Source organism: Cyprinodon variegatus, unplaced genomic scaffold, assembly GCF_000732505.1.
Source record: "Cyprinodon variegatus isolate N-32 unplaced genomic scaffold, C_variegatus-1.0 Scaffold576, whole genome shotgun sequence".
NCBI classification, from domain to species: Eukaryota; Metazoa; Chordata; class Actinopteri; order Cyprinodontiformes; family Cyprinodontidae; genus Cyprinodon; species Cyprinodon variegatus.
In genome coordinates, this window is record NW_015151029.1 from 394,627 (window position 1) to 406,096 (window position 11,470).

The 11,470-nt window shown below is 37.0% G+C and overlaps 1 protein-coding gene across 12 annotated transcripts in view; it reads left to right on the plus strand.

Moving 5' to 3' along the window:
* The window catches only part of dtnb (dystrobrevin beta), a 62,160-nt gene extending 53,962 nt beyond the window's left edge, over positions 1 to 8,198 (plus strand). For 11 of the 12 annotated variants that reach the window (XM_015392158.1, XM_015392146.1, XM_015392153.1 and 8 more), the window contains 4 exons: positions 4,431 to 4,590; positions 4,739 to 4,828; positions 4,940 to 5,003; positions 7,395 to 8,198. In XM_015392158.1, the coding sequence (XP_015247644.1) occupies positions 4,431 to 4,590; positions 4,739 to 4,828; positions 4,940 to 5,003; positions 7,395 to 7,506 (426 nt within the window). In that variant the 3' untranslated portion in view covers positions 7,507 to 8,198. The remainder of the gene's footprint in view (positions 1 to 4,430; positions 4,591 to 4,738; positions 4,829 to 4,939; positions 5,004 to 7,394) is intronic. The other variant, XM_015392157.1, reaches the window with a different exon arrangement.
* The last annotated feature ends 3,272 nt before the right edge of the window (positions 8,199 to 11,470 follow it).

The following is an 11,470-nucleotide window of genomic DNA, read 5'->3' on the forward strand; positions in this document are numbered from 1 at the left end:
TGCCCAACTCCTGCAGAGCTGAAATTAAGAGCTAAACCTAATCTTTACTGTAGAAGCTCTTACAGCATTCTTCTTTGTCCCTAATCTAAGGGTGATATGTAGAGCTCGCCTTACAGGTTTGGTACGGGACAGTTCAGTAGATATTAGCGACTTATAGCCTGATGAGGCTTATAAATGTACGTTTCCAATAAAAAAAAAAAAAAAAATTATTTGTGGGTGCAGCTTTTAGTGAAGTGCGCAGTATAGTCTGAAAAGTACGGTAGCATTAACACAAAATTGGGAACCAGTTATTCTTTTTTTTTTCCTGAATGTGAAGTTTCTTCGAACATGAAGTATTCTGTGTGAGCTTGGACAAACCATTTACCTTGTCTAACTGCATCAGGAAATACTGAGTTCATTCACTGCATTATGTTATCATCATGTTTTTTACCATAACTATTTATTGTGTGACCATCTTGGGCTGAATAATTAATTTCCTTTACAATGTCCAAAAGTAAAACAGCGCATTCAGATAAACTTTCAAAGTCATAATATCAAAGGAATACTGTCATAATATTAGCTCCAACAGATTAAGTTAGTACTTTTATGACAATAAAAAAAAAAATACTTTATTAACTACAAAGGGAAATAATTTATCTACAACAACAAAATTGTAACATTACAACAATTAACATATTCAAAGAATCCAACCATACCATTGCAAGGAAAGTCATTAGATTAGGAGATTAAAGTTGTGACATTGTGAACATAAAGATAACTTTTAATAAAAAGAAGTAATATTGTTATATTGACAATAATATATTTAAATCATATTCGACAAGTCATGATATTAGGAGAATAAAGTCGAAACATTGCGTGAATTAAGTCTTAGTGTCCTGACAATAAAGTAGTAATTTTACAAGAATAAAGTCACAATATTAAAATAGTGAAGCATTAATGTTAGCAGATTAAAGAATTAATAAGACTGATAAATAAACCTTATATTACTAAAATAAATCAATACTCCCTTGGGAGGTCTTACAAGTAAGAGCAGTTTTCCACCTGGTGAAGACTGAGGACGCCGGATGTTTAATCTAATCATGTGAAACTATATAAAATGTCTTCTCATTAAAGGCAAGAAAGGTTTATTTATATAACAAACTTCCATTGCAAACAACTCAAAGTGCTGTGAATAACAATGATAAGAAACATATTAGGAAAAGTAAATTGCAGCGGGATAAGGGTAATTAAGTAGTTAATGAACACAAATAGTTAAAGAGAATAAAAATCCAACCATTTATCTTCTCCTGTTTGTTTCATCAGGGTTGGGGGGGCCGGTGCCTCTCTCTGGCAGTCTATGGGTGAGAGGCGAGGTATACGTACCCTAGATATGAATATAAAAGAGTGATGAAAAAAATAATTTTTAAGAAAATCAAAGGGAAGCTGGACTGCAAACTTAACTAACTATGTTTATATAGCACAGCTGAAGGCCACTCTAATCAAAAAATGTATTTATTTTTCATTTATTTTATAGTTTTTATAGTTTTCTGGCAGTTTGTGCAGATTAGTGGAGCATAGGCACTAACGGCTGCTTCTCCATGTTTGGTTCTGGTTCTGGGAATGAAGCAACCTATTCTCATTATGAGTGCGTATGAAATCGTACGAAAAGTTATGCAGCGTAATTTCGTACGTTTTGGACGTTTTTTTCGTCGTATGCGCATCTGACGCACCATTGACGAATATAGAATATAAATTACAATTAGCCCTAACCCTGACCCTAACCCTAAGATATAAAACAGCAAGAAACGTAGTTAGAGACATGAATAAGTGATGATTGCACCGTTTTTCCCAGTTTTCCGTCCGTCCGTGGATCTGCTTTTTTTTTTCTGTCTGCCAGCGCAAGCGCACTGATGTGGTTTTTTGAGGAAAAACGTCCAAAACGTACGAAATAGTGTGCATAACTTTTCGTACGATTTCATACGCACTGATAATGAGAATATGTTGAATGAAGAGGACCTAAGAGATCTGGGTGGCCGATACACTGACAATTACACTTAAATGTATTTTGGAGATAATCCTTTCAGTGATTTATATCACAGAAGGATTTTAAAGCTTATTCTCTAAAGAATAGGCAGCCAATGCAACAATTTTAGAACTGGGTTGATTTGCTCTACTTTCTTAGTTTTAGTGAGGACGCAGGCAGCAGCGTTCTGGATCAACCCGGCTGTCTGATAAACTTTTTATTCAGAACTCTGACGACACTGTAGAGTTGAAAACACCAGAATTTCCCCATGTGGGACAATAAAAGGATTTATTGGATTTATTCTATTCTGTTCTATATTATAGAATAGAACAGAATAGAATTCTATACTTTTTACTAAATATTGATGCATGGGTTTGTTTTTCAAGGTCCCGCTGAGACTTTAATCCTTAAACCCTGGAGATTTTCTTTAGGTGAAAGAAGGCCGACTTTGTTACTGTTTTTATGTGCCTCTGAAGGCTCAGGTCTGAGTGCATCACTGTATCCAAATTTCCAGCTTAATTGGTGGTTTCTAGCTGTATTAACTGTAGCAGTGCGCTAATTGTTAAACACTTTTACTTTGGTCAAACAAATTCTGTCTTTAGATGTTTTTGGTTTGGCTTCAACTGAAAAAAACGTAGCATATCTTCCTATTGATTAATATAACTTTTATTTACTTTACTTTTATTTAAGGGTTTATTCTTGTAATATTGTAACTTCGTTTTCTAAATATTATGTCATTATATTTATAATATTTTATCTTCCTTCTTGGAAGAAAAACAAACATTGTCGTTTTATGGCCTAAAATCTTCATCGTACATGTGTTCCTAAGAAGCCAGGAGAAATATCTTCTAAATTTTCAGGAAACGGCTCAGATTGACTCACTTTTTGATTGAAGCCAGTCATATTTGAGTGATTTTCCTTTTGTATTGCATGGTATAAAATGCAAATACTACAACCGTTCAGTCATTGCTGAAGCCTTAAACCTGTTCTCGTGTGTGTTCTGTATCGCTGATGCCCCTCTGCAGCATTCAAGCTGTGAAACAAGCCACAAAGTTCTTGGGTTTGTCTAAAAGAATCAGCACCATTCTTGCTAAACTGGAGATATATTTACAGTATCTAATGGTGTACATATTTTGTATTGTTGATTAGTTATAACCATGTGTCTGATGCTGTCTTAAATTGGAAGGCATTGATTCCTAAAGTTTAGGTTGTGACCCCACCTGGGATTTTTGATCAACCAGTATGGGATTTTCACACCCACTGCAGAAATTTAACCAAACATAAACAATTATGTTCAAGTACTTAAATATATATAACTTTAACCTGAAAGATGGCACATTTGTATAGTTAATTTATGTTGGGTTTTTAAAAAAAGCATGTATACCGGTACTTAACCCATAGTTTGGGCCCTGAGACCACTCTGGTTCTATTTTCATGGGTCAGAAGCAAAAAAGTTTGGGAACCTCTGATGTAAGGGAGACATTGGGTTGAGTTTTATTTCAGATGTTTAAATATAATGAAGTGAAACACTCAGAGAGGTCATCCTTCTTGTTATAAGCACATATTTCAAAGCCCATCATCATGTTAAGGAGCAAAATGCAAAATTTATTCTTTATGCTGTTATTATTTTAAAAGCCACATTCTGTGCATACCCCCAAAAAATCATTTAATGTACATGAATAAGTATCTTATTGTTGGCTTTATTGATACACTAACCAACAGGATTTACTTCGATAAGATATTTTTAAGTGTTATTCACCTTTGTATACTTGAACTTCTTTGAAGCACATTTTTTTATTTAACTTGACAACCGGCCACACAGAAATCATGGAAAATGATTTTGAAACACCTAAAAAGAAGCATATATTAAGTCAGCTGCTGCTGTTTAAGTCTTTTAAAGGATCTAGTCTGCCATTTAAAACAGTAGCCTTATTCTCTCAGTATGAGGCTGTCTGTAAGGACTGGTTGTGAGATAATGGCTTAAAGCAAAAACATGTGAGGAGAAGTCTAAGTTATTCATTTTTGTGCTTTTGCTTAACTGCGGTCATGACATCATTGTCACTGAAACAGCAGGCGGATTGTAAGGCTATGAATTTAGACAAAGTGAACTTTTGATCAGCTAAAATTTAGTAAATAGTTATAGTAATTAAATATACAAAAACATTTACATTTAAGATATAACAACGTTTGCATTTCAGGAAAAATGTTTTATTTTTAATAAAAGAAGTAATACTAACATTCATTGTTTGGTATTTATTTTATTTATTTTAACAGATGTATATTCTGTGCAGGACCTATCGGCCTGTTTACTTGTTATCTGTCTTTTTAATTTAATGTAATTTAATAAGTTAAAAAGGCAGGGGATAAGTGGACTGCTTGAATGATTAAGTAAAATTAAGCATTTCTGACTTATTTTATTGATTTGCAGTCCCAGTCTGGAGGCTCCCCTCATTCCTCTCCCAGCCACGGTGCCGGCTGCTCCATGCCCATGCCCATTCGCTCCACCTCGGCCGGTTCCACTCCGACACACACACCCCAGGACTGCCTGGCAGGTGTGGGAGGAGACGTACTGGAGGCCTTTGCTCAGGGTGAGTCTGAACCCCCAGCCAAAGAAAAGGAGCTTTTGTTTAAACTGTTGCCAATCGGGATGAATTTGTACTCAAATGCAACATTCCCTTTGTTGATGCAACAAAAAGAACTCCAAGACTTATAAAAGCCTATTTTCCTGGTCCTCAGGTGTACCCAGAAACCTTCGAAATGATCTTTTAGTTGCTGCTGACTCAATCACAAACACCATGTCATCCCTGGTGAAAGAGCTCCACTCAGGTCAGTCTTTAACCTGTGTTAAAGGAGTCGTCAGTTCTGCTCAATCTAAGCTTTAATAGCAGAAATCCCTGCATCAAAAATGTTGAATTCTGTTTCGTTTGTTGTTTTAAGTGGATGACGGAGCAGAGGACGATGACACCAACATGAGAAATGGTGGAGACAGAGGTGGGTCCAGGTACTTGATGATCTATTAGTATTCTATTGATGCATTCGGGGACAGTCGTATTATACGTCACATTTAACACAAGTTCGTTTTTATCAGAAATGGCCAGGACATAAACGCACCCAACATTTTTGTGTCTTTATGTCGGTTAAAGCAGAGTAAAAACTAAGAGACTCCAGTAATATTCCCTCTGCGGGTGCCTTGCAAATGTCCTCATACTCAGTAAACTTTTTTTAATGTTTTGTCACTTTAAAACCACAATCTTTACTTTTTTTAATGAGATTAAAAACACAAAGTGGGATTTTTTTTTAATAAAAATTGGAATAAATGTACAGAACCTTTCCAGTTTTTTGCAAAAACATATCTTTGTAGTTGGATTCAACCTCCTTTAATCTACAATGTGGCTTCAGGTTAAACAAGTTAAACAAGATAACGTAACACCATCCGCTCAACATGGTTTCTTGGACACTCAGTGAATGCATTCAAGGTTTAACATAGAAGGTTCTTGCCAAACACCCAAAATCAAATTTAAATCTGCTTATAACTCTTTTTTTTTTGCCAGATATGTTTGTTTTATTTATGGTCTAATAACTCAAGTAAGGGGACCAAGGGGGGATCTACTTCCTCTAGTGAACTAAAAATTCCTATGTCAATGGAAGGTGATCAAGAAACAACTCCCCTTTCTGTCTTTGACTCATCCCCCATTCAGTGGAGGGTCGAGCATCTGGAAGTTGACAGAATCTTTGAAGAATACAATCTAAGACTCAGATATAAGGAGCGATTGAACAGGGACATTTAACAAGCCTTTACTTTCAAGGAACAAGAGGAAGCAATGAAATCTCTGGAGAGTCTGTTACAGATTTTACTGAGAAGTTCAGCCTTGAGTTGGAAAAATCAGCCACCTTAAACACTTCATATAACCAGGTGCCTGCTGGCAAACAGAGGCCCCCACACAAGCAGATAGATCTATGCAAACATAGGAACCCAGGAAAAAAGAGCTTTACACAAACAGATGATTGAACACAGTTAGAGGTCCCGATAAAGACAGAAAACAGCACACTGACAGGCCCCTCTGCCTTTACTCAAACACAGGATGTTATGCAAACCATGTCCGCCACGCAAACTCAGGCCTTTTCAAAAACACCAACATAAATACAGGCCCCTACACAAAAGAAATCACATATTATTACCAATGAATAATATATGTCAACATCTGTTAATACAATGAATAAAGACACACTTTCCCCTAATGACAAAATGGCCAGAAGGAAGGAAGGAAGGAAGGAAGGAAGGAAGGAAGGAAGGAAGGAAGGAAGGAAGGAAGGAAAAATAAAGGAAAAAGTAAACAAAATAATTTTTTCCACAGTTTTTCTCATTGATCTTCGTCATGCTCCTTGGTCGCTTACGCTTGCTAACAAACCTCTGCTGTGTCTTAAAAAACATTCCACACTTTATGTGACATTTTCTGTTAAATTTATTTTTTTAGAACCACATATTATATTCCTTTCACTTTGCAGTTATGTGCCACTTTGTGTTGGTCTACTGCAGGGGTCTTCATTTCTGATCTTCGAGGTCCAGAAATGGTGTCCTGCACCTTTTTAGATGTTTCTCAGCTTCAACACACCTAACTTAAATTTCCAAGGGCTCTGGAGAACTGAAGTGCATATTGAGCAGGAAATTCAGCCATTTGGTTTAGTTTTGTAGAAACAAAGACACCTAAAAGGTGCAGGAAACCAGACCTAGAGGACTGCAGTTAAAGACCTAAAATCTCAATAAAACACATTGGATTTGGGTTATAATGTAAGTAAATGTTAAGTTCATTTTCAAGGTGCAGATATGCACATAAGGGAATAAAATAATGAACTGATCATTTTCCCTTTGATGAATTAATTCAGCTATCTACACAGGATTCCATTTGTACTGGTAAATGAATCAAATAAAATGAAGAGACCAGTTAAATTAGTTGTTTTGCTAAATTATGACAGAAAAAAGGGCAGGTAAGCTTTGGTAATAGGTTTACAGGACTCTTGAGTATATTATTTACATTTCAGTAATCACACTTAACACATGTTCTTGAGTTTATTGTCAAGAGCATTAAATATTAAAAAACTAAAGTGTAAGCACTTCCTGGTACAAACAAACATCTGCTTCCACTAATGACTGTGTTGTTGCTTTAGTCATGCGGCCTGGAAGCACTCTGGCTGCTCTTAGATATCCGCATGGCACCAATAACAGTTAATAATATACCAGACTCTATTAAATGGCAAACTGCTACCTCACTCGGTCCAAAATTAGCAGTACATTGCAGCACATTGCTTTTGAGACAGATTTTTTTATTCATTTGGTTGGTCTCTTTAGGTCTCTCAGCAGCACTAAATACACTCTCTCTGTTTGTGCATCCAGGCACAATGAGAGTACAAAAGCACTGAGGGGAAGAGATCTCTATCCCAGCCTGCAAGGACATCCAGTCATCAACTGGGAGGACTCGGCATCAGCAGGAAGCCCCTGGCATTAGCACGTAGAGTAATGCATGCATCTAATCTAAAAAGGATTTCACCATGTGAAAAAAAAAAATTAAATTAGCAAGTGTGTATGTTGTCCTGTAAAGAAACTGCTGTAAAATTACATGAACTCCCCCCCCCTCATGACTGCAAGGGAATGGCTTGCTGTGCTTCTTCTCCCATTCCAGCAGGTCGTCCCGTACATAACCTGCAGTAAACACACGGAGCCGAAGGAGACGTCCTGATACCACCTGTTCTTTCTCATGGCTTTTTGAGGGGTTTCCATTTATTTTCTGTGGGGTTTTTTTTCCTATTTAGGTTTTGCATGATGTTTCACTCATGTCATGGGTTTCAGTACTGTACGGTGCGTAATATGCCAGGTCTTTGTTGGTGTATGAAGACAGCTGTGGTGTCAGAGGTGTCCTCCAAATTCATGCTAGGTGTGTTTACTTGCACAGCAAAATTCTGGAGCTAAAGTTTTTGTAAGAAAAAGTTCAGGTTTTATTTATTAATTTTTTTTTTTTTTTTGATAATTTGTTTTACTGTCATGATTGATGCCATAGAAGGGGCCGACCAGAGGAATAAGCAAACCTCTGCTACCCACACCAGCAGAATCTGCCCCTGAGCACTGAAATTCTCTCACGGTTTACGTCTAAAGGCCATTTAAAATAATTAAAACCAGGAGCTTTCATTTATCTTTGCAATTTTTGATGAGTGTTCTGACTGTGGAGTCTTAGACAGGGCCTGGTGGTGAAATGGTAACTCCTCCAACAGACCTAGGTTTACTGTCATGTCAGCAGCTGAGTGCATGAGACAGACTCCTGTTGAGAAAATAAAAACTGTGATCATCAGCAATAACACCATAATTTTAAATCTCTCACAGCTTTTCCACTGCAAACCTTAAATGGGGCACTGCAAAGACTAAAAAGGTTTGAAACATCTTAAAGGAATATGCAGACATTGTTGTCCGTATTCCTGTTTTTTTATAGCCTGGGTGCCATTCCGAACTTAGTCCCGCCCACAACGTCAGGCTAGTTTTTTTAGGTCACAGAATAGAATAGAGGAGGTGGATGAGACTATGTTCTAGCAATAAACTAGTATTAATTTTATAGTGTATACAGTGTGAAGCAGATTTATAATTGCTACAAAGTCAAAGTAAGTTTGTTATCTATACAAATACCTAATAAAGCCTGAGAGATTAATCCTGAAGAGGCAGCAGCAGTACCTCATTGCTTTAAAATCTTCCCCAGGGATTGTACTTTAAAACAGCGGTCCCCAACCTTTCTTACGCCACAGACCGGTTATATGTCAGGCAATATTTTCGCGGACCGGCCTTTAAAGAGTGGGGGTTAAATACGATCAAATAAAATGATACGACTGGCATAAAAATCAAATACAAACAGCATAAAAATAAAGCTCACCATTCTCCGAAACAAGCCAGTCCCATCTAGGCGTAATCAGAGGCAATGACACACGAAGTGTGCTCCTGATGTCTAGTCTGCTCCGTAGCTTTCTTTTGGTGTAACCGCAGAAAATCCCGCTTCACAAAGATAGGATGTTATAGATAGGATGAGTCTTGAACTGAATTAACCTGTGTCAAGAGGCACAGATGCACCGACTGATGTAACTGGGAGAGAATAACCTAATTTTTTATATTTTTCAAAATAAAACATCACTCAGACTCTGATCGTCAATAAATTATATACATATATTTTTTTTTTCTGTGTGGCCTGGTACCAAATGACTGACGGACCGGTACCGGTCCGCGGCCCGGTGGTTGGGGACCGCTGCTTTAAAACATGGACCCTTTAAACCTCTAAGTTCAACTTTGACTAAGGATTTTATTCCGTCCTTCACTACAGATGGCTATAAATCTATGGCAGTTAAAGGTATAATGGAGGATGTTCTTTTTCCGCATCGATCATCAAAATCAGTGGTCCTCCTAATTGTAAATTATTCTGGTGATATGTTTACGTCAGGCCGTCCTAAATGCTCGTCCCCATTTTCACTTACCGGTGGTGAATCTGACATAGCGGAAAAATTGCAAACCTTCTTTCGGAAAGTAAGCTTGTATGTGCGATGCAAACAGGAACTTTTAAACAGAGCGTGCACGAGGAGAAATGGGCTCGTGCACGCTCTCAAACACGTGTAATAGGCGTTCCCTCTCGGTAGCGGGTACAGGGTTGTGCATGTACATTTTCTTTTGCTTTAAAGTGGAGCGAGCGAGTCTTTAAAAAAAAAAAAATTTATGAAAATCCTCCACTATACCTTTAACAGAATGTATGACCCTAAGATTTTTTTTAAATATGAGGAAAATCTAAATGAATGTCCCAGCTTAAATTGATTAGCACTTGCCCTCCATTAAACTTCAAACAGAAGATCCTAATAAGCGTAAAAGCTCCGCCTACATACCAGGCCCTGTAGGTACATTTCTTCCTTGGTCATATATTGTGAATCAGTGGAAAATTATTAAAATCTAATTTGACAAGAATTTCTGAAATGTATTACCCAATAATGTAACCTTTAATAAAAAAATGTCATTGTTAATTTTCGTTTTTCTGAAGAACAAACAAAATGAGCTGAAGCCACGCTGGTGTTCCTATTATCTTAATTTCTTGGCAAGAGAGCAAATAAAACAAATGTACCTCGATTCTGAACTAAGTGTTTCAAGGGTAAAATGCAGTGGCATTAGGGCTTTCTTAATCCACAGCTGGCATCCAGAATAACCTGTGCATGTGAACACACTGGCTGAGTCATGTCCTACTCTGCTGCTAATGTGCTCTCAGTGAGCAACGCCTGCCGATCAGAGGGCTGCCGCAAAAACAACCAGCCAAGTCTCCCTTACTTTTAGCAAATATCACCTTAAAGGGCGAAATAAAGCTTAACACAGCATGGTGCCTCCTTCTGAAGGACACTGAATGGCTGCTAGTCTCAGTGTTCATCGTATAAGGAAACACGTCAGCACAGTAGCGGGTTAGTCAGTCACTCTGAGTTCAGAATAGTAACGTAAAAACTCAGTCAGTAGGTGAGGTTTTAAGGCCATATTGAACATTTGGTGCTTCAAATAGCTTTATTTATGAAAGTGAACAGAAAATATTCATGTGCAATGAAGGTGTGTGATCAGGGACTGCAGAGCTACAGTTTGCTGTTAAAGTTCTTAAATGTGAGAAGTATTTAACGCCCGGACCGGGAGGTCACTTTGAATCGGTAAGTGAATTGGACTTCCTTCTGGTCACATTTATAAGGCTCTATCAGGACTTCCCAAAAGCACACTATCAGCTGTTAAAGTCTGTTTTAGGTAGATATTCTATTTGCCTGTTCAGAAATCAGCCGCTGAACAGAATGAGAGTGAAAAACTTGTGCAATGAACACATTTATCAGCACTCCTATTAAAGATGTGAAACAGGCTAAAAATAAAATCCCCTTTCATTGTGACTCTCACAACAAATGAATAAATTAATAAAATATTTTATTCAAATACATTTGTTGCATGAAAATGATTAACCATGTAAAGAAAGAATTGCAAATAGCACAATTATTGCTACTCCTATTAAATAGAATATACCTGCATTTTATTATTTTTTATTTTACTGTATGTTAAACTTTTTTTTATGCTGATCAGAGTTTTAAGGATTTCTAATTAGTAAGTACATCTTATAAGTAGTTAATGACCATTATGACTACCAAAGTTTAATCTGCTGTGAATTAAAGTATGCAAGGTGGAAAGGGAGGTAAATAAAGAAAAACTGAACCATCTTGTGTTCATGAAGTCTTCCTGACAGCCTTTGATATTCCCTACATCATGTTTTCTTTTCCTTTTATGAAGCTCCTCTGAGGCTTTAACTGGACTTGTGTATTTTGGTTAGATTAAGAATCTTTTTTTATTTTTTTTGTTTTTAGAAATAAATACTTAATTCATGAAAACCACCTCATGCCCATTGCTAAATATACGGTGGGGAAAAAAAGTGGTGCTTTGGG